At 38.5% G+C, this 23,986-nt stretch overlaps 2 protein-coding genes across 4 annotated transcripts in view; one reads left to right on the top strand and one right to left on the bottom strand.

Moving 5' to 3' along the window:
* Nucleotides 1-4,417, bottom strand: part of LOC109101474 (syntaxin-binding protein 4-like) — a 46,514-nt gene extending 42,097 nt beyond the window's left edge. The window contains exon 1 of one of the 3 annotated variants that reach the window (XM_042719889.1): nt 4,307-4,417. Coding sequence is in view for 2 of the 3 variants with exons in the window: in XM_042719888.1 (XP_042575822.1) it covers nt 1,267-1,331 (65 nt within the window). In the remaining variant the exon portion in view is untranslated. Of the gene's footprint in view, nt 1-1,266; nt 1,879-4,306 lie in introns of those variants that run through there. The other 2 variants (XM_042719888.1, XM_042719886.1) reach the window with 2 other exon arrangements.
* Nucleotides 4,418-11,121: 6,704 nt separating this feature from the next.
* On the top strand, nt 11,122-23,725 carry LOC109045331 (periplakin-like). Its single transcript, XM_042719891.1, has 22 exons — nt 11,122-11,391; nt 13,727-13,826; nt 14,083-14,237; nt 14,406-14,526; nt 14,615-14,734; nt 14,848-14,889; nt 14,992-15,153; nt 15,364-15,471; nt 16,244-16,339; nt 16,429-16,551; nt 16,647-16,793; nt 17,105-17,256; nt 17,336-17,439; nt 17,527-17,684; nt 18,077-18,255; nt 18,348-18,486; nt 18,577-18,770; nt 19,193-19,343; nt 19,435-19,518; nt 19,611-19,727; nt 20,393-20,485; nt 20,586-23,725. The coding sequence occupies exons 1-22, from the start codon at nt 11,342-11,344 to the stop codon at nt 23,253-23,255; spliced, it is 5,265 nt and encodes a 1,754-aa protein (XP_042575825.1). The 5' UTR covers nt 11,122-11,341; the 3' UTR covers nt 23,256-23,725.
* Nucleotides 23,726-23,986: the final 261 nt, after the last annotated feature.

A 23,986-nucleotide genomic window follows, 5' to 3' on the forward strand; every position in this document is an offset into this window, starting at 1 on the left:
TATTTAAAGGCTGCTGGCAACCGTACGCTGTGTTAAAACCCTTCAGAAGGTGACAGATTGCCTGTTCACCTTACTCACCTTAAATGCACACCTTATCTACATTTGAGTAATGCCTTTAGATGTAAACAAACAAAAAAATCTCTGCCATATTGTACTTAAAACAGTGTAAAATAAGGATGGGGGGTGCGCAAAGGGGTGCTTAGGCATCCACAGAAATGCTGAGAGAGAAAAAAATTAGGTTAAGATTTTGATGAAACATGTTTAATACATTAGCAGAATGTATTGTGCTTTCAAAATACTGGTTGAAATCATTAGGTTAAATCACTTTTAATCACTATAAACTCTTTTATTCATATAGCAGCCTCCATTTTTAATACTAAGTAGCCTATTTGAAAACCTACTTTGAAAAGTCATCTGAAGTACTTTGAAAACACGTCTTTTTCAAAGGTTTCAACATTTTACTCTAATAGTGGGTAGAAATTATAGAAAGTAAATATTCTCCAGATATTAAATAATTCCTTTAATATAGGCTACTGAAAATTAATATACAGACAACATAAGTTATTTACAAAAATTATTTAATTTTCGAAAACAATAATATTGACTATATTATATCAGGCTTAATACTTGACTTTTCAGTAAATGTAAGTCTTTATGAAAATATGATTAGGCTATGCCCTTTATATAGGCGGGGGAATCATCATATTTGGGGTTCATGCCATCAAAAATCCCTTGTGCTTGCAATATATATTGCAAGCACAAGGGATTTTTGATATTGCAAGCACAAGGGATTTTTGATGGCAAGAACACACACACACATATATATAGTCCTATATATATATATAAACGCGCTCTTTATAAACGAAAATGACAAAGGGTTTTTGTTTTGTGTTGTTTTTTTCTTATTTTTTGGTCAGTTGTACTTTTTGGTTGAATAATTACAAGCTTTTATTGCGTGCGAACTTGACGTCTCAGTTTTTGAAGCGACTCTTTCTTTCATTTATCATTTCTCAAAAATTGCCAATGCCACAATAAACTCGGGATACCTGTTCTCTCTGGAGTAGCAGCACCTCTCTAAGAACATTATGTGAACAGTAGCCTACTTCATGCTCGAACATTAATAACGCTGATCTTTAGGCTACTTGTTACATATACAGTTTGAGACTTTATATGAATATTACTGTTTACAGTCAATTTAATGCATGAAATTACAAAGAAAAATAAACAGACGGCATGCACAACTCTACAAACATATTCAGTTCTTACCAGTAAATGAGCGAAAGTCCATCAAAACGCTCGAGCTCTCTTCCCCGGGGGTTCAGATAGGACATCGCATCCAACAGAAACGTTAAGGTTAAAAATAGTCTGCTCTGGAAACGGAATTAAATGCTGCCTCCAAATATTAGCACCAGACACATCACCGCGATTTCATGTCATGCTCGTGGTTCGCAGCCTCGCTCAAGAGTCAGCGTTCATTCAGCATTAAATCAATGATACAGCAACCGCCAGGCGAGAGAGAGACTCGGCTATGCCCGTTTCTAATCTGTAAGACACGTGGGTTTCATGCTGACCTGGCCGTCTGTTAGACAAACATCTACATCTTGTCGACAGCCCTCTGGTCACATTACTTTGACTTTTCCTAGGTACCAGGTACTGTCAACGTCTGTATATACTGAGATGTGTGAGTATCAGATTCACTGATTGCCTCTCAAAAACCATGAGCTGTCTACCTAGAGAGCATTTTAGGGCATCATATATAAGCTTGTTGCTGAGATAGATAGGTAACTAAAATTTGAGGCATGGATGAATATATAGAGACAATTGTAGTTTGTAAGTGTGCAGTTAGACTGAGGTGAAGCCATGTGACCGTGTTCAGCTTCAGGTAACTGAGATTAATAGTGCGGCTTTTGACCTGTCCTAGGAGATCTGCTGCACTGCAGCCAAAACACCAGGGGAGTTTCCAATTTCCTCACATAGACATTTGTTTGTAACACCAAATATCTGTCCCTGTAGCCTCATACTGTAAACTAAATCCAAACCTGTGTCTACATTTATTCTTTTAGTGCATAAACTGTCACTGTTTATAATTACTTTAATCACACATTTACCATGATAATCACACTTTGTCGAAAAATACTATTGTTAGGCCTATTGTGGTTAATGTAAAATCATAAGTTAATAAAGGACAGGACTCATAGTGTAACTAGTGTAAAGAAGCATAGTTAATGGCAATAATGCATACAGACAAACTTCTAATATTCAATTATTTAACTTTTTGAGGACATTTCAGTTTGGTAAACTTGGTGACCTTTGTAAATGTGATTAACAATATGTGACCCTGGAGCACAAAACCAGTCCTAAGTATCACAGTTATATTTGTAGCAATAGCCAACAATACATTGTATGGGTCAAAATTAATGATTTTTCTTTTATGTCAAAAATCATTAGGATATTAAGTAAAGATCATGTTCCATGAAGATATTTTGTAAATTTATTACCGTAAATATATCTAAACTTAATTTTTGATTAGTAATATAAATTGTTAAGAGCTTCGTTTTGGCAACTTTAGGGGCGATTCTCTAATTAAAAAAAAAAAAATTTTTTTTTTGCACCCTCAGATTCCAGATTTTCAAATAGTATTATATCGGCCAAATATTGTCCTATCCTAACAAACCATACATTAATGGGAAGCTCATTTATTCAGCTTTCAGATGATGTATACATATCAATTAAAAAAGACCCTTATGACTGGTTTTATGGATCACATATATAAAATTCTCCTTTTCACTTGAAAGAATGTTTAACATTCCAAATCAACATAATATTTGCATACAGAATCCTGCTCTGTGTTCTTTCTCACATCTATTTGCATACTGAATTCTGATTGGTCTTACCTTTCTTGCATTTTTTAACCATGTATAGCAACTTTACACTACAAGGAGGGTGTTGAATCTGCCTGTGTGTGACTAATAGTAAGTTAACACCATTTTATTAACTATGGTTACTACGGTTAAAAAAAAACATAAGAGATCAAATTTGTTGCACTTATATTTACTATGTAAAAGAGATTGCATTTGTTGTATTTGAGCCAATTCTTTCATGTCAAAATTCTAAATAGCCTGGTCGTCAGAATTTATCTCAGAATATGATTAATAATTATCACAGATATTTGTATCTTTATCTGCAAAAACACATTTTATCTTCTATTTTGTTTATATTCTAAATGATTATAAACAAAATTTAGATAGGCTACCTGAAATACCTTTCCAAACTATGCTGCTCCCCCTAGTGGTGAAGTTTGGTAACGCGCAGAGAAGCGCGCATCTATAAGCTATTGCTGCTTTAGTGAGACATCAGTGCATGTATGCTTCTGCACAGTATTTAAAATGTGTTTCACAAGTTATAGATATCTGGCATTTAATCAGTATATCTACACTCTGCTTTTAATCCAAGTGTGCATCATTTCAGGTCCGTGTTCAATTTGAGAGCAAGCCTTCATGACATCCTGCCTAAGAAAGACAAAAATAAAGAGTCACTTCATGGAGTTCAGTGCCTTGGTAACTACAATGCTTGACATACTTTGAATGAGATCATGATGTGAGGTGTAAAGTGACAGAAAGAGTGACATGATGGGTGTGGCAGCATGTTTCAGATCGTATAGTAGATCAGTGTACATTACTGTGCGTTCACAATCACTCTGTCAACATTCCTCCTTATCTGTAAAGCAATGTTCCTTTTCTGTCTTAAGCAAGCAGAGAAGAATCATAGCTTTTGACAACAGATTCCCTAAAGTAATGTTTTCAACACAGCATAATAGTCACAAAACTCTATAAAGCACGTTTAACACTCTCTTTAATTAAAATAAATGGCTGGGGCCAAGCAGGATTGGCTGGTTTAAACAGACCTTCCCCGTTCTAGAATGTAGGTGTGTCTGCAATGTTTGACCCAGCCGAGCAGGTTCCTTCTCAGTCTCATTCTTGACCTGGGTGTGATTGTATGTGACAATGCCACTCCATTGCACTTTTACACATACATGTTGAACTTAGCTGCTTTCAGCTGTACATTTTCCAATCAGATTTCCAGGCTTATGACATTCTACGATGACAAAAACAAAAGCAATTTCTGAAGGGATGAATAGAGTGATTAGCCAACGGCGGCTGATAATCATTGCTCTGTTGAGATTTTCTGCTGGGGATTTGAGACCATGGCCAGTCTGGTTTGCTGAACTCTGGCTGGGTCATAACAGGATTGCTGCAACACAGCAGTTTTTTGTGTCAGAGGGTCTTTGGGAGGTTTACAAACTCACTGAGCCTTGGCTTCCTGCTTTGTCCACAGTCTCAGGGAGGATTCAGCTATTCTCTGGACTCACTCTGCATGCCCAAAAGAGTTCCCGACCCCAACAGCGTCCAAATGTGGTACTACCATGTAGCAAAAACACCTAGAACACACAGTTATATAGAAGTCTTTAGTTTGTGGTATAGAAACTTCTACTTGTATGCATAAAATAATGTTACAAAAATTTACAGTTGCTCTGTGAAAATCTGTGGGCGATATATATAGTCATTTCAATAGAAAATCACACGATTGGGAATTTTGTGTCTAAGGGCATAGGTTCAAGTTTTTCACTCAAATTTGTGTTGACCAACAAAATGCAGCTTAGGATGAAAGTGAATTCTGTGTGAGCAGTGCTTCCAGTGTTTGGAAGGTTACTTTAGAAATGTAATAGGCTACAGATTACAAGTTACCCTATTTAAAATGTAATAAGTAGGGTAACTATTCCAGTTACTTTATTTGAGTAATGTAACTGATTATATTGGATTTATTTTTTTGATACTTATTTAATTTTAAAGCATAGCCACCACAAAATCAAACTTCAGCACCTCTTTTAGATCATTCTGAGGTTAAATACAGATATGCAGTCATAATCATAACAAAAAATAGATTAATAGCTATGATACTGTTTTTGAAATCAAATCTTTGCATAGCTATGACAGGAAACATCTAACAATGGCTTGGGGAAAAAACAGTTAGTCTTAAAAAAAAAGCATAAAAAAACCCAAACAGGAAATAAAACAGTTATCGAAAAAAGCATGTGTCCTTTTTTGTGTCCTAAACTCCTGACATATTGGTGTCTTATATTTTAGAGCAGTCAATGCAATTTGGGAAATAAATCAATTAAATCTGTATGTGTGTGTGTGAAGATATTCAGATGTAACCCCCATTCAAATTATTAACATTTTTATAAGTAACTAATTTACAATTTTTTTCTCAGTAACTGTAACACATTACAGTTACATTTATTTTGTAATTAAATTATGTAACACCGTAACTAGTTCCTCCCCATCACTGGGTGCTTTACACGTCACTACACTACTGACAATGGACCTTTTTGCTGGCAAATTTTTTCTAAGGTTAATAATGTGGAAAAGTAGGAAGTGATTATCACTGGGTCAATAAGTATGTTTACATTCGCAGTTATAATCATCATCTGTCTGCCAAGTGATTGACTTTCAAAGATTAAATGCATGTTGCATGGCATTTCTGTCTATTCGAAGCAAATACACAATGGCCAAGCCAACTGCAATAAGATATATGTGTATACATGCTGGACAAAGTTGAGCTACACTCACATTATCTAGTCCGACTTCATGAACTGAATCATCCAATTGTTACAGTATCAGTCAGACTAAAGCATTTACATGACAAATTATTGCTTTAGTTTGACTGAAATCTAACTGTCAAAGTGCATGTAATGACCTTTCTCAGCCTCTCACCAAAGCTGCATTTTATGCAATAAAACACTAATGATATGGTGACATTTTTCCATTGCTATTTGTCATTGCTCACCAATAGGAATCCACATGAACAGGATTTTCAAGTAAGGGCAAAACATTTCCCCACACAGATTTCACATCTGATTCAAGTATTTAAAGCAAACTTTCATGCAAGGGACTTCGGTGTGAGTGGTGCATCATGCATCACTATTGATTCGTGTATTGTTACTGACAGTGGACAATGCACTTTCTTGCTAGAAAAACTTCACAAGGTGAATAAATGTAGAAAAATAGGAAGTGTGGTTGAAATACATATTGCACATCACCTTTGTCTTTCAAAGCAAACACACAACGATGAGTTAAATTCTAGTCCAATTTGTATACATGCTGGGTAAAGACAAGCAACAATCATATTATCTCAACTTCACAAACTGAATGATTTCAGTCGCACTAAAGCATTTACATAATGAGTTACTGCTTTAGCCAAACTAAAACATAACTTTTTTAGTAATGTCCTTTCTTGGTCTCTTACTGAAAACAGCATTTTCATTGATTGTAAATGTTTTTCTTTGACCTAAAAAAAGAGAGGATAAGTAATCTGTCTAATGACAACAAGTGTAATTTTTATCTACAAGAGAAACAGGTGTAAAGCAAGGCTTCAAGACCAAATTGTATTCCCTACAGAGACAAAAGCTGTGTTGTCACCAACAAAGTTTTAACATACCACAGCGAATAGCTAGCATATTTGCACTTTACAGTTCCTATGTGCATTATTTTAGGCACATATTGCTAAGAGAAACTGTGCGACACACCTTCTGTGGCTAGAAAATGCTGTTGTGTGTTGAACAAAACAAGTGCTGACACTCCTGCCATTGAACCTTAAATCTTCACACCCGGAAAAACTGACACTCCTCTCCCATTTGAAATTATAAGATTTATATATAAAGTTATACAGGTGCATCTCAATAAATTAGAATGTTGTGGAAAAGTGAATTTCTTTAAGTAATTCAACTCAAATTGTGAAACTTGTGTATTAAATAAATTCAGTGCACACAAACTGAAGTAGTTTAAGTCTTTGGTTCTTTTAATTGTGATGATTTTGGCTCACAATTTATTTAAGTCTGTTTTTTTCTTTGTGTGAGCAGATTTGAATAATTAATAAGACCAATAAAAAAACATTTTTAGTGAATTGTTGGCCTTCTGGAAAGTATGTTAATTTACTGTACATGTACTCAATACTTGGTAGTGGCTCCTTTTGCTTTAATAACTGCCTCAATTCAGCGTGGCATGGAGGTGGTCAGTTTGTGGCACTGCTGAGGTGGTATGGAAGCCCAGGTTTCTTTGACAGTGGCCTTCAGCTCATCTGCATTTTTTGGTCTCTTGTTTCTCATTTTCCTCTTGACAATAGCCCATAGAGAACCTTCAGGTCTGGAGAGTTTGCTGGCCAGTCAAGCACACCAACACCATGGTCATTTGACCAGCTTTTGGTGCTTTTGGCAGTGTGGGCTGGTGCCAAATCCTGCTGGAAAATGAAATCAGCATCTTCAAAAAGCTGGTCAGCAGAAGGAAGCATGAAGTGCTCCAAAATTTCTTGGTAAATGGGTGCAGTGACTTTGGTTTTCAAAAAACACAGTGGACTAACACCAGCAGATGACACTGCACCCCAAATCATCACAGACTGTGGAAACTTAACACTGGACTTCAAGCAAATTGGGCTATGAGCTTCTCCACCCTTCCTCCAGACTCTAGGACCTTGGTTTCCAAATGAAATACAAAACTTGCTCTCATCTGAAAAGAGGACTTTGGACCACTGGGCAACAGTCCAGTTCTTCTTCTCCTTCGCCCAGGTAAGACGCCTCTGATGTTGTCTGTTGAGTGGCTTAACAAGAGGAATACTACAACTGTAGCCAGTTGTGTGGCGGCTCTTGATGCCTTGACCCCAGCCTCAGTCCATTCCTTGTGAAGTTCACTCAAATTCTTGAATTGATTTTGCTTGAAAATCCTCATAAGGCTGTGGTTCTCTCGGTTGGTTGTGCATCTTTTTCTTCCACACTTTTTCCTTCCACTCAACTTTCTGTTAACATGCTTGGATACAGCACTCTGTGAACAGCCAGCTTCTTTGGCAATGAATGTTTGTGGCTTACCCTCCTTGTGAAGGGTGTCAATGATTGTCTTCTGGACAACTGTCAGATCAGCAGTCTTCCCCATGATTGTGTAGCCTAGTGAACCAAACTGAGAGACCATTTTGAAGGCCAGGAAACCTTTGCAGGTGTTTTGAGTTGATTAGCTGATTGGCATGTCACCATATTCTAATTTGTTGAGATTGGTAGGTTTTTGTTAAATGTGAGCCAAAATCATCACAATTCAGTCTTCAGTACTTCAGTACTTCAGTCTGTGTGCAATGAATTTATTTAATACACGAGTTTCACAATTTGAGTTGAATTACTGAAATAAATTAACTTTTCCATGAGATTCTAAATTATTGAGATGCACCTGTATATATATATATATATATATATATATATTCGATTCTCTGTATGTATATACTGTACATGTGGAAGAATTCACAATAAAGCAGACTTGACTTGATATAAATAATGTAAATTACTTGCTTTTTGCTTATTTATGTTCCAATCAAATGTTATACTGTATAAGTTTGTCTATTAATGGAAGATTTTAGGGAATCCTTGGTATCAAAAGCATGCTTCGTTCATAACATTTTGAGTAGGACAGTCTGTTTTGGTTGATAGCCCACATCTACCTCTTTGAAATACTATCTCCACCCATGTTTGGATACTGCACCTTGCACTGAGAGGAAAAAAAGCACACACCCCATAGTCTATACTACACGTTTATCACAGACAAGACTCTCCTCTGGAGGAGAATGAACTTTCACTGGTACCCCCACCACTAAAAACTTCACTTCACGGTGGCTGTTTGCACACAAGCTTATCGTTACAACTTTGCATAGGGTGTGTTGAGTTCCAAAGCAGGCCCATCCTGGCAGAGGAATGCTTAAAAACCCACACACATAAATTCACTACGGTACTTCAAATCTGGCCGCACAGGTCTCGCCACTGAGTTGTGTTCTCATAATGATCCACGCATGTCAGGAGCACAGATCGACTCCATTCCTCACCTGCACCGCATGGGTGTGGAAGGGAATTCCAGCCCTTCACCTGTTTCAGAAATTCTTGGTCCTGAACCCACTCACATCGAGCATTATTCATTATCAGCAGCGCATGCAAACACCTATTTATTTGCATACAATGTGAAGACAAATATATTTCTTGCCCTTTTCACTTAGCATGTGTGTGACAGCTAGAATGTGGCAACACCAGTTGAAGAGACAGTCCATACAAGCACATCTGGCACAGGATAAACTCTGCATAAACTCTGGACCATTGAAATAGACTCTAATGGTGGGATCATAATAGGCATCTGATCCCTCTAGAAGATGTTGTAAATAAATGCTGCATGGTAGGTTTGGCTACAGGACAAAGTTAATATTTAAGCCCTTGGAATGGACTGTGTTCACTTCTAACCAATTATACACAAGTACTCCACAGTTGTAGCTTATCTTTGGGCATTCCTTTAAAGTAGTGATATCACATTGCTGCGGGACTATATTCATTATTGCCGTAGTAAGATAGTACTATAACACATATCACGTCTTCTACAGTGTCAGGCATTATGGACGCTCTTTTTACCATAACTGTAATAGGCTACTGAAATACTTTTGCAGTTTGCAGACTGTATTCTGATGCAGGGGTGTGCATTTTTTAATGCTATAAAGATCCCCAAGCCAGACAAATATTTTCATGCACAAAGATGCATTTCTTATAAACAAAAAATTACAATTAAATATTTTGTCACTGTACTATAGGCAAAGCAGATTATTTAAACACTTGTGAATGCTTATATGCACTTTATATTTCTTAAAATGCTTGAAGCGTCTCTGAGACTGACATACTCAGGATGTTTCATCAGTGTAAATATTAGCATAATATATGCAAATATTCTGATTTGAATTGGGTTTGCGGTCAATGCAGATGATCACTGCCTATGGACACTAGGCTATACCCTGTATCCCATTATTCTTTGATTATCTGTAATTCAGATAACTGAAATGCATACTGGGTCAGCTAATGCTAACACTTCAAATAATACACCCTCTGAAATAATTTGACACCTGCTGTTTACTCATGTAAGCTTGTTTATGTTGGATCGCAGTTTTAATCTGACACCTGCTGAAATAGTCTTGGAAAGAAAGAGCTTATTATTAAAATAGTGTGAAGCCTAAGGCATGGTGTAAAATGGAATGGTAAGGGAGATACTGAACACCAAACCAGGGTTTCTGTTGCGTTTCCATCTGCTTCCATTCAAGTACAGACACTGGAACACACACAAATGCACACACACACACCCCCGATGACTCATTGTTTCTAGCCATCCAACAATACCCGGTTCTCATGACTTTTCCTCTGTTGGCATCAAAAAGGGTTCCCTAGTGACTTCTTAGCTGCTCTGAGCGCGAGGCCCTGTTCCGAGACAATTGCGAAATTTTAAAACGGTTAAAGATATGTACCAGCTATAAAAATAAAAACTGTGCAGTAAGTTTAATGAGAGAAGAATGAATCAATATAAATCAATTAAACATTCCAGTGCTTTATCACTAAAAAAAGCCATCAATAAATAAGGCATGCTACATTTGTACTGTACTGCCATACACTGCCATAGGTTGCAAACAGCTTATTAAGTTAGGGACCAAATGCTGCTTTGTAGTTTCTGGCAAACTTATATTTCCAATAAATTAAAGAAAGTTTGAAAATAGATCAAATTAATAAATAGGCTAATGATAATAATAATAACAATAATAATGAATTCATATCCTATAAATTTAAGAACGTTTGATCATTTGTTACTGTCAAATAAATTAACGAAATTTTAATAAATGTTATAAATTATGTGTTCAAATATATGTTTATGAGAGATTTAGATAGAATTTATGACGCATACTGAATAGGTCTCCAACATTCTGGACTTCGAATGCTATTTAAAATGTCATGAGACAACAAAGTGTATTGTAAATGTGGACTGAGCCTTGTGTACACACTGGCCATGGCATTACATCCAAATAATCACATTAAAAATGCTGCTGCTGCTACTGATGTTGTTGTTGTTTACTTTTGTGAATGAAACAGCCCACTGTTAATAAAAGTTTGCTCTGACTATAGCCTGTTGGATCTATCCAACAAAACTAAAACAGAAGAACAAGGGACGACGCCTCTGTTTGGATAGTCTGCAGGTATGTCTCTCAGAAAGGGGCGGACACCAGCCCGTACTTTTAAATGGGCTTGATGTTAAAAGCACGGCGAACCTTTAAACCTTGACGGACAGCGAGAGCTCGTCTTGTTGGGAGGGTAGTGGCTGTTTCGTTCCTTGTGGGCGTTGTATGTGAGGTTTACCTGTCCTGGGACACGCGTCAGGTAGTTCAACGACAGACAGACAACAGCAGAGTGGGATCCTAACTGTGCCATCTCAGCAGAAACTCCGCAGCTGTCATCATGTTCAGAAAGAAGACCGGAAAGACCACCGTGGCCATCAGTGAAAAAAGGTCGGTGGTGACCGGATACATTCTCGCTCTGCATTGTTTTGTCGCGCTGAGCTCTTTAAATTGCATCGGTCCGGAGTCATTACGAGTTTCAACAGGGTTGCGTTTCATTGTCGTTTGGATTCTAGTAGCCTCACTAGCCATGCTGCACAATTTACCCCTGTATTTTGAAATATATCTTTCTGTTATATCGGTTTTATTCTTGCTTGACTTGAGGTTACTGTAGTAAGGGTGTGGCGCTGTAACAGGTTGGATAACTTTTCACTGAGATACACATTGCGTGACTGGTTTCTCCACGACTCGGTTGGTCTCACTTCACAATTAAAACCCTTTTTTTTTTTTTTTGTAGTGCGAGTGACAAAACTATTAGAAAATGAACATTTTATGTCTGGTTTCGACTGTAGTCTAGGCTACTTAGGAAACATGTTTATAGTGAAGGAGTGTATGTGTTGAATGATTGCACTGAGTGTATCTAGACCCTCATCTCTTTGTGATAAGCAACTAGATAACCTTCAGACAGATCTTTTAGTTAGTTCTGACACACTCCTTTTGTGAAGTTCAGGCAAGACAGTCCAAGGTGAGACTGACAGGACTGACTGTGTAAACTATTTTGTCAAATACAATTGGTTATTCTGTACTAAGCAGGCTATTATAGGAATGTGCAGCAGTAATTTTAATGCATTATGTTTATAATGTATTGCTATTGCTAATTTACAGTAATCAACATCTTTTTGTTTCTATTGTATACAGTTCTCAAGTTACATACGAATCAGAACAGGCTGTCAAAATGTGTAGGGAATGTTTAAAGAAAGCTGCTTGGTTAAGGAGAGAAGTGTAAACAGAGTGACTAGTGCAAGTTCAAACAAGCATGAACTTCTGATGGATTGAGAGATGAGTCTGGCCTCGAGCTTCGATTCAGCAGGATTCAATATCGGACACTAATATTGTGAAAGCATGCAGCGTCGTTCACTGCATCTATGAAGGATTTTACTCTAGGAGTATGGTTTCAGTTTGAGTCCAAATGATTTTATTAGTTACAGATGTACAAAAAAAAAAGGGTTTTCTAAACACATAGTTTTCTGTTTAGGTCATCTTTGGGTGTTGTTTGACTGCGCTACGCACAATGGGTCACTCAGTGACAAGTTTTGTGACTTGTCTGTCAGCTTTTGACAGAAACAAGGCATGGCATACTGAGATATGGGCAGTTTGTTTGCAGCAAGCTAAAAAGGACAAAACCTTAGGCTAGTTAATACTGTGCTTAAGTCGTCCACATTTCTTATTGTTATGTTTTTGCATTTGTATATTTTGAATATGGGAACGCCTCAAGGGAAGGGAAGTGAGAATCAAATAATTACTTGCCACACCCAGATCTTCATTTCAAATCAGATTAAATAATTTTCTTTAAACAGCAGTTCAAATGTTGCTGCTTGTCCCGTCATCCCTGTTCTACAAATCTGCCAATTTTACATCTATAAAATTCCAGCTTTGTTTTTGTACGTCTTGCTGCTTTAATAGTTGTTTTTGATTAAATAAATTACAACAACAACATTGGTTACATAATCTCATGCTTTAACAATCCAGCTTTGTTTTGCAACTCATTTTGATTTGTTTCACATGCAGATGCATTCAGAATAGACGACATAGAAATCTATTAAAAAAAAATCTTTCTTGCATGTGTAGTAGTGACACATTAGTAAAACTTGTTAGACATGTTTGAGTTTCTATATCTCACTCATAACTCAGCTCTACAGTGAACACAAAACTTTAAATAAAGACAAAACTTGCATTTCCTGACAGGACATTATCAGTTTAGTCCATGTGAGATATTTTTAACTGTCATGAACCTCATTATTAATGATTCATACTGTTGGATGTTAAAACAACATGCCTTGACCTTGAGGCAAATACGACCCAAGGTGTGCAATTTGTTTAGTCATGTCTACCACAAACTGTCAAATGGCACTTCTCTAGAATTCGCAGAATGCACTAAAAACTATGTAAGGCTGCTGTAATGTTGAACAGCATTTCTGCATGTTTTCAAAACGGTTCAGCAGAGAGAACATTTATTTTGTTAGCACCATGGTTCTCCTAACAGATCTGAAATCTGTGCCAGATGATGTGGAATGAAAGTGTTTCAAGTCCGGTATTTATTTTCAGAGCATCTCAGCATGACAGAGAAGTGAAGTGAGGCGTACTGTCCTAGATCCAGAGATACAACATAACAAACCTACACCATTTGCAGCAGTATTTTGGGAAAAATGCAGACTGAAGTGTGTGTATCTGGCTTACCCAAACTGCTCCCATAAAAAAAAAAAAAAACTTTGTTATTTCACCTCAGACCACCTGAAACTGATTTGGCGACCCTGATTGACAAGTTGCAGAAGAATGCAGACAAGGTGGAGAAGAACATCATTGAGACGGAACAGAATCTCAACAGGGTAAGTACAGAACGACTCTTTCTGGGGAATACAAATCAAAGCCATTTTGTTGTGTTTTTGCACAACAAATATATGTTGTATATACCTGTGTGTGTGTGTGTATACACACACACACACACACACACACTTTTCTAAATATATTCTTTTGATAGATGAAAGAATGTCATACAGGTTTGGAATGACATGTTGAGTGAACCATCTCATTAACTATTGATACATAACTATCCTTAATTGTGTTGCTCATTGATGTTTCTAGGATATCAGGAAGATCAATGAGAGCAAGCAGCCCCTGTACCAGGAGGACACCAACAAGAGGATCCTGAACTCACTGGAGCTGCTGAATAGTCTGGATGAAGACGCAGCCCAAGCCTCTCGTTTGAATCACCCTCAAGCTGAGATGATTGAGAAGGAGTGAGTACTAACATTATAACTCTGTCTACATAGCCACCTTTTTAACTGAAATATCCAATAGCATCTCATGCTTTATGCCATGGAAGCAACATTATATGCTGTGAATGTTTTTTGTGAATTTTGCTGGGATTGTGGATGACTCATTTTTTTTTCTCCTCAATGGAAAAGTATGAGACAGCTGCGAGTGCGTGTGATGAAGCTCCGTGAGGAACATGATCGCATTTACCACATCACACGATCAGAGCAGGTTCCCACCGTCAACTGGGGGAAGATAGTTGATGAGAAACTGGTGTGTATCTAAACATACCTCCCTATCTTTCTTTTGAATGTACGCTTTCAAATCCAATCGGTTCATGTGCGAATGTGTTCTGATGCAGGCAAATGTGAACAACAAAGGATACGGACAAGATCTGCTGACCGTCGAGAATGAAGTAGAGGAGCACAATATTTTCCACAGCGAAGTCGAGGCACTGGCTCCGTACATCACTGGAGACCGGGTACTTTTTAACTGCCTTTTTTAAATGCAATGCTGAATAAAAGAAGTATAGTTGACTCTTTTGAACAGTCATGTGAATGACATCTGTGACTCATCTGCTTACTTGCATAACAGGATGGTCCGGATGGCCAGCAGGCGAAGTACAGCAAACTACTGGTAAGACTTCATTTTCTGCTTTTAATTTTCAACTTGAAGTTGTAATAGTTAGTTGTCAGTTCTCGTGTCTCAAAACACTGGATTTTATCATGTCTGTCTCAGGCGAGCTCCTCGGCACGTCAGAAGAACCTGCTCAGCCTGAGGGACTACATGCAGCGATGCACCAACGAGCTCTACTGGATGGAACAGCAAGCTGAAGAGAGAACCGCATATGACTGGAGCGACAACAACCTGGACTACCCTGCCCGCAAGAGGCAGTACGAGGTAAATGAACAACTCTTTAATCATTGGTAATGAATAAATGAGTCGTAATTCTAGATGGTACTAAGACTGTGGATTATAGCTTGTATTGATGTGTTACAGTTATGCTTTCATGATTCAAACCTCCTACAGATGATATGATTATAGTATTGAAATGCAAACAACGAATCTATATATTTTTAACATGCTGCTTGTACTTGAAAACTTCATCAGAACTTCATTAGCAAGTGTCTGGAGGCTAAGGAGAAAAGCATCACCCAGCTGAATGAAGATGGAGAGGAACTTATTGAGCAGAACCATCCAGGAAAAAATGTCATTGGGGTAACTACAAGTCATTTGCTTAAAAATGTGCAGTCAAAAACTAGCAGTGGTGGTTGCCACATGCATCATGGGATGTCTTTTTACAGTGCATGACTGTGCTGCACTATAGAGTAGTATGCAGTAATTATGGCAACACTGAAACACCAAAAACTTTGATCTGATATCAGTTTTCACATTTTCTCTTAGCATAGCTAACAGCATATGACAAATCTGTTTGAAGCACAATAATCTGCTTCATACTTTAAAATAAACACCATAATTGATATGTGGGTTAAAGAGGTTCTTAGTTAGATTCTCAACTAAAAACACTTCATAAGGTATGATGTCCCAGTAGGATAATGTACTGGCTGACTCTGCACTCTAGACTTTTTGGCAATCGATTTTATTTATTTTTAAATGTATTTGTGTTTTAATGTATTATTATGATATTGTTTTCTTGCAGAATTTTAACTTGTAGAAAAATCTAATAAAGTAAAAAAAAAAAACAGCATAATAACAAGGTATAAAAACCAAACACCATCAGGCTAGCACACAATACGTAACAATACACTGCATTGATTGTAAATAAACCAAATGATTTCAAATATAACTTCAGTGCACATAACATAGCTACATAAGTAATAAAAAATATTTAAATAGAATATAATCAGTGATGGGTCTTTCTATATAAATACATACATAAATGTAACATTTGCACATGTACATTTGCCTAAATTTAATATCACCGTGGCATTGCTGTATATGATTATTCTAAACCCAGTCTTGTTTTTAGGCACACATGGATGCCGTACATGCGGATTGGAAGGAATACCTCAACCTGCTCATCTGTGAAGAGAACCACCTCAAGAACATGGATGATTATCACAAAGTCAGTTCGCATTTTGCTTCATTTCCTATTCTATATTTCCTTATGTTTGCTGTCAGACTTGCTCAGGTGCATTCTTTTTATTTTTCCAGTTCCACAAGGATGCAAGAGACACCAGCGATTTGTTGAAGCGCCTGGAAACCGAGATCAACCAGAAGTATAACCCTGAGTTTAAAGACATGTACCAGATGGAGGGCCTGATTGCTGACCTGAATGTAAATACATGATTCTAATATTGCTGCATTTTTACTGACTTGCTGAACTAAAAAGTGTCTTCGCTATCTAAGGCTGACTGTGTTTGTATTGACAGGATCAGGCAAAGGCCATGGACCATTACGACGAGCGGCTGAAAGCTCTTCAGCAGCGTAGCCTGCAGGTGCTCCCTCTGAAGTACCGCAGGGAGACTCCTCAGAAACTGCTCCCTATTGAGGCTCTGTGTGAATACGAGACTAATGAGGTACGGAGTTTGAGCTCTCGCTCACTTTATGCATGCGGCTTAGAGCTCCACTAATACCAGTCAGTGAAACATCAGCTATTATCATGAGTAAGCACAGAAAAACGTTACACTCTGTCTCCGCTCGTGTTTTGGATTCCCCCATCTAATGTATTTAAATCCTTAAGAAGACCTTCACCCAAACGATTCATCTCATATAAACCTCTGGAGACGTGTGCAGGGGATTTTGTACGGATTTCACATTTATTTCAAGAATTTGTGCTGCAATATCAAGCTGAAACAGAGCTTACTTTGCTCATTTTTTTATGACACAGGGTTCAATTATGCGAGGGGAGCGGTACACCCTGCTCAGGAACAATGGGTCAAAATGGGACGTGAAGGACGCAAATGGTCGCACCATGAGTGTTCCAGCAGTGTGCTTCGTAATCCCACCGACTGACCCTGAGGCTGTGGCCGTTGCGGATAAGTGGGTATTCCCTGATCTGTACATGCAATTTATAATGTATACACTCACAAATGTGTCTAATCTGAAAACATCTTTGCAGTCTAATAAACCAGCACAAAGGTATCAAACAGAAAGTAGCCAGCAGCAAATCTGCACTGCAGGCACGACTGGCAGAGCTGAAGAAGGAGAGTACAGGAGGTCAAGGTTTGTCTTTTATGCTGTAATAAACTTAGATGCAGAGCTCTCCAAAAGAGAGTAAAACACTCAATTCATTCATTTCTCGAACCTCAGATAAACAAGAGCAGCAATGCCGTCAACTGATGGCAGGACTGGATAAAGTGGTCAGTGATCTGGATAAGCAGGAGAAGGCCATTTACTCCCGTGTGCGCCCCCCACTGGAGCAGACACGTCCTGTGCAAGACAGCGCTGACAGGCTACAGGACATAAAGGTACAAAGTTTGGGGTTTTTTAGGTCTTTGGTCTTTCATAGTGCACAAAATGCAGCAGAATGTAATTATATTTTATAATGGGTTTCACTGTAATAATGTTTACTAAATAAAGTTTTAGCAGATATTTCAGTATCATTAATATGGTGGTTCTCAGTTGGTGTTTTGTAACACCCTTTATGAGAGTATCACGTTAGGTTAAAATCTATCTGCACATTAAAAAAGGTATTATGATTAATTTTTTTGTATTTGGTTGGTGTTTTGTAACACCCTTTATGAATGTTTGAAAGTGAATTGGAATCTGAAACTGAAACACAAAAGCATTGCTTCTGATCCTTATTTCAGTGGCAATTGATGTTTTGACCTTGTACCTTAATCCAGTATTTTCTTCACAGGACATTGCTGCTGCTGTTCGTAAGATAGAGCCAGAAAAGTCTGCGAAAGTACAGGAAGCTGAGAGTTTCCTCAGATCCTCTCCCAAATGTGCAAGTGCACCACAGCTCTACTCCAAGGTGGATGAGGCTAACAAAAAATACAATAAAGTTGATTTGCTCTTGAAATGTTCTGATGACAAGTAAGTATAACTTTCTTTTTTTACAGTGGAAATCATGCATGTCTTGTTAATCGAGAGCTTGAATTGTGAGCCTAAAAATTGCACTTTTGTAGACTGCAGAACTCCTATCGGCTGGAGAATTCTCTGCAGAATGGCAAAGCTCTGCTTTCCTCTTATGAAAACAAACTGGCAAGAGAGGAGGTCGCCCCATCTGACCTCACCTCACTGGAGAAGACCCAACGTGAGTTGGCGGTAAGTTTAGTAATCCATGCCACTTTGTTTTTCCTTCTATCTTTTTTTTTAAGCATACTATGCACTCATGTCTCATACTCCTGTCTCCAGGATATTGCATCGGAGCTGAGGAGCAAAAGATCTACTATAATAGAGAATGAGCAGAACCTGCGAGATGCCAAGGCCAGCTGCAGCAACATGGCCAACAAAGTGCAAGAACATTGCCCTGATATCGAGAGGCAAGAGGCTGATGTTCAGAAACTCACCAAGCGCTTTGACAACCTGAACAGACAGGTTGAAGCAAGGTGAGATAATATTATTTTAAGTTATTAAATGCACAGAAAATTACACAAATTCATCTTATTTAGTTTACTGTATGTTGTGATTATATTATTTCTATTACACCTTAACATAATAGGACTGATTTCACTATTAATGTTTATGGCTGCACTTCATGTAAGGTTGAATTTTTTTAATATTGCATTATGTGTCAAGAAGAGCATTTATTAATTTGTTTTCATTTGTAAATTTGCTATTGTTCACTGTTAATTAATGCTTGTGAAATCTAATGTACATAATGTTATTGAACTGAACCTTATTGTAAAGTGCTATCCTTGTTGATTTTATACAGATACATTCTTCTTTCTATAGCATAGGTCCTACAGAAAGTGTGTTTAATCACAAAATATCAGCATCTTTTATTATTTTAAATGTTCTCATTTTACAGATCACAATGTCTGCAAAGAGCCAAAACCGCTTATGCCAACTACAACAATGACTATGACAACCTTAATAGCTGGCTTTCTCGACTACCAAACTATGAGCCACGGGAAACTGATGACATCAGACAGATTGATGACAAACTGAGAAATCAAAGAGTAAGAGTTTTAGCCCTTCTCTCATTACAATAATTGCATTATAATTTTACAAATTACATTTATTTACCAAAACTGTGTTTGAAATGTACAGAATCTGCTCTCTGACATCACGAGAAAGGAATCAGACCTGAACAATGTTTCTAGAAATGCACAGCTTTATCAGCAAGCAGTCAAGGTACAAAAACCACAGTGTATTACTTACAGAGCATTATCCTACTATCGTGTTTATGCAAAGCCCCGTGAACTCCTTTGTGTTGTGGCTTTCAGGACTATGAAAATGAAGCGGAACGGTTTAAATCCATCCTTGACCTTGAAGATGGCTTGGTTCCTCAGACATACAAAAGGAGCAGACTTGAATCTCCTGCCTGGAAAGTGAAGAGAGAGGTGAAGGTTTTTTTTTTAAATCCATGTTTTTCTTTGATGATGGATTGGCTGGATGTACATTATCCTGCTTATTATACGGATACTTGCCACATAAGACATGAAATATTGATTTGAGTTTAAATATTTGAACACAGCAGCTGCGAATAAGCGGCAAGTTCAAACTAGACAGACATTTAAGGGATACAGTGCAGTCATACCACTTATTACATAACATTTCACCGCATAAATAATTATGGCGATTTTAGAAGAAAATGTTTTAAAATCTTAGTTTCTTAGTTATCTTATAATCCATTACTGCGTACAAAACAATCTTAGCAAAATGGCAGCAGCTGTGTTTGTATGAAACGAGAAAGCGAATCAGCAAAACCAGGATGACATAAATAATTGTACACAATTTTGAATCAAGTTTTAATATTTTATTAGCTAAACAAAAACAAAGCTTCCACCGAGAAAAAAACGTTCCTAGCAAGAGTACAGCGCCAACTTCAGTTACCCGGATGAGCCTGTGTTATTAGTTTTTACCGGCTGTTATCGAGGGATAACATACCTCGGAATGTCGTGACTGACCAATCAGAATCAAGTATTCCACAGAGCCGTGTAATAACGCCTTTTAATGACAGTTTTTCTGACTGGTAAAGTTTAAACATAATTGTTGTGTTTTAAAGGAATCTGCAATTGAGTCCAGATTCACTGAAGCGAATGCTGTGAACAAGCAGAGGCTGCAGAACCTAGAGTTTGCTCAAAGCCTTCTTAACCAGGTAAAATATACTATCATACACCATGCATAAAATGAACCATAGTATGGCATAAGCATTGCTTGCTTTTTAACACATTCAATATTTTTGCAATTCTTTACAGCAACCGGAAGTTACAGTAATCCAGCAAAATGTCCAGACGGTGAGATCCTCAGCCCCAGGAGAAGAGCCCTGGAGAATCAGAAAACAGCTTCAGGAAGAGATTCAGCGGAGAGACCAACTGGAAAGAGAAATTCAGAGTGTCCAGAGTGACATCTATTTACTAGAGGGCCAGAAACCACAGGACACAATCGTCAAAAAAGAGCTCATCAAGCAGGTGCATGACCCTCAACTTGATGAAGAATATCACCGGGTTCAGCAGAAGCTCTTAGAAGAAAGCAGGACCACTCGTGTCTTAGAGAGCGAGCTGGACACCCTCCGTGTAAAGCTGCGTGGGATTGAGACGGAAATGAAAGAGGGAGCTCAGCAGTATACAGTCAAAGAGGTGCTCCGCATTGAGAGGGACAGGGGACAGGAGGAAGAACTCAGGAGACTGAGAGAAGAGCTAGAAGAAGTCAAAAGGTTGAAGATGGTCAGAGAGAACGAAATCATCCAGATTCAAAAGCAAGTGACTGTTCTTGCAGAGGAGAAAAGCAGGGAGCAGGAAATCATCAGGGAGGAGGAAGTCATTAAGGTTCAGAATGACCCCCAGCTTGAGAGCGAGTACAGACTATTGCTTGACAGGAAACAAAAAGAAATCAACAGCCGAAAGGAACTCGAAGACGAGCTTCGATTCCTGCAGGAGAAACTAAGGCGTCTTGAAAAGGAAAAGGCAATGGCTGAGGAAAAGATCTCCATCAAAGAGGTACTGAAAGTTGAGAAAGATATTGCTTTGGAGAGAGAGGTAGAGAACCTGAGGAGACAATACGAAGATGAAAAACTGAAGCGCAGCTCTTTGCTGAGAGAGAAAACGGATATTCATCGCAAGATTACCAGCCTGGAGGAAGAGAAGTCGAGGGTCATCATTCAGGAGAAAGTGCGTGAGATTGTTCGACCTGACCCGAAGGCGGAAGCGGAGGTGGCAAATCTTCGACTTGACCTGGTGGAGCAGCAGAGAAGATGCAGAGATTCAGAGCTCCAGCTGAAGACCTTACAGGATGAACTGATAGTGCTAAGAAACAGAGGCCCACAAATTGAATACAAGGAGATCATCAAAGAGGTCATCAAATACAAGATTGACCCGGAAACTGAAAGAGAACTGGAGAAACTCAGGAATGAAATTGTGGACAAAACCCACCAAACAGAGAAGTTTGAGATGGAGATCCTCCAACTCAAAGATGAGATTCAACGATGGAAAGACACCCAGCCTCAGATTCATACCAAAGAGGTTGTGAATGAGATCCTGCAATACAGAGAAGATCCTAAAACCAAGGAGGAGATTGAGAGTCTCAAGCGGAAACTGGCTGAGGAACAGAGGAAACGTCTGGACCTGGAAAACGAAAGGGCCTCCAATGAAGAACGGATCAGGATCAAGAAGATCGACCTGTCTCAGGTGAGGGAGAAGATTGTCCAGCAAGAAGTAGTGAAGATGGAGCAGGATCCACTCTTGAGGTCTGAATGTGACACCTTCACTCAAAACATCAACAATGAGCAGAAACAGAGAGAGATCTTGAAAGAAGAGCTGATCAGGTTGCAGCATCAAAGGGCTGAATTGGACATTCAGCTTGAGGAGCTGGAACGTGAACGCAGAGCCCGCAGAGAAGCTGAGCTTGAAATCCAGAGGCTGAGAGTGCGGCTCAATGAACTGGAGATCAGGGACAAGGAAAACCGAGAAAAGGTTACAGTAAAGCAAAAGGTCGTTCTCCAGCAGGACCCTCAACAAGAAAAAGAGCACTCCATCCTACGTCTTCAGGTTGAAGAGGAGAGGCACAAGCGTATGCTCTTGGAGAAGGAGTACAATCTTTTGTTGCAAAAGCAGGAAATACTTGAGAGAACGGAAGTGCGTGAAAAAGTTGTGCGAACCGAAAAAGTTCAAGTCGAACGAGACCCAGAGGCCGAGATGGACATTATAAGGCTAAAGAAAAGCCTTGAAGAAGAGGAAAAGCGACGTCGCGAGCTGGACCAAGAGATTATCAACCTAAACTCCAAGCTTTCGGAGGTGGAGTTCACCAATACAAAATCATCCAAAGAACTCAACTACATTCGCGACGAAAGCAACCGGTTACAGCAGGAGAACCAGCGCCTACAGAACGAAATAAGGAAGCTTCAATCCGAGATCGAGATCACGACAAAAGAAACCAGACACATCACTGAGACTTCTCCGGTGGAAAGCAGCAGGAACCTGGAAATTCGATTGGAATCCTTGCAAAGAGAACTCTCTGACCTCAAGCGCATTCGAATCGAGAAAGACGCAGAAATCGAAAAGCTTCAGAAGAGTCTGTCTGCGATGAGAGTGAAGAGGGAGCAGCGAGAAAGCCACCTCCGCCGCTCGATTGTCGTCATCGATCCGGACACAGGGAAGGAGATGAGGCCTGAGGAGGCTTACAAGCTCGGCCTAATCGACTGGAAAATGTTCGTCAACCTTCAGAGTCAAGAATGCGACTGGGAGGAGATCACAGTCAAGGGTCCGAATGGCGAGTCCTCCGTCCTTCATGACAGAAAATCAGGCAAGAAGTTTGCCATCGAAGACGCTCTGAGGGCTGGAAACATCACAAACCGTCAGCTGCAACAATATCAGAACAAAGAGATCAGCATCCAGGAGTTCGGTCTCATGCTGTCAGGCAGAGTCAAATAAATCCATTAATCAGAAAAACAACATTAAATAGAGCTTACGTAAACGTGCTGTTTGTGTTCCCAAATTGCAGCTGAAATCTCTTTTTAGATTCACTTTCTCAATACAGTATGTATTTGTTTTTAAATGCATTCTTATATCAATGCAAGATGGGGTTGCTTTGGTTATGGTGCTGAATTTGGGTTAATGTTTCTATCACTATAAGTATGAATCTTCGCGGAAGATCAGCAGACGAAATCTAGTTCAGTTTTATTGTAATCTGATCTAATATATGCATATAAAATGTGTGCCTTAATGATAAAGTTATGGCCCTATCTGTCCCTCTTTATGCACTTTTTACTTGTGTCAGATTATTCTACTCTCATGTTTGATTTGAGAAAAAAAAAATGAAATGAGGATAAATCGGAGAACTGTGCTCTTTCCCTTTGTCTTTATCATGAAGTAATAAAAGCTCAAGCTGTCTTTGCACAAAACCTGTAGGTGTCTTTCATCTATGGTTTAAATGGTTCCCAAACAATACAAGACCGAAATGGTTTTGATTGCTTAAAATACACTGCGTTTTTAAATCATTCAGTTTAGGATTTATATTTTAATAAGAGTGAAACTATTTATTTTACATTTTTGAAATAAAAAGTCTGGACAGTTGTTAAACTGCAGTAAAGTTAATGTACAATTAAGCAAAATTCACACCACAGATGCAGTTTTGTGCTTTATCAAATGCTGATATGGCCAGT

This window comes from Cyprinus carpio, chromosome B3 (genome assembly GCF_018340385.1).
Source record: "Cyprinus carpio isolate SPL01 chromosome B3, ASM1834038v1, whole genome shotgun sequence".
NCBI lineage: Eukaryota > Metazoa > Chordata > Actinopteri > Cypriniformes > Cyprinidae > Cyprinus > Cyprinus carpio.

Bases quoted from the DNA above. Each gene is read 5' to 3' on its own strand.
- LOC109045331 (XM_042719891.1), top strand. From the start codon at position 11,342: ATGTTCAGAAAGAAGACCGGAAAGACCACCGTGGCCATCAGTGAAAAA. The intron at 14,527-14,614 runs GTGTGTATCTAA...GTTCTGATGCAG, and splicing joins AGATAGTTGATGAGAAACTG to GCAAATGTGAACAACAAAGG. The intron at 19,728-20,392 runs GTGAAGGTTTTT...TGTGTTTTAAAG, and splicing joins CCTGGAAAGTGAAGAGAGAG to GAATCTGCAATTGAGTCCAG.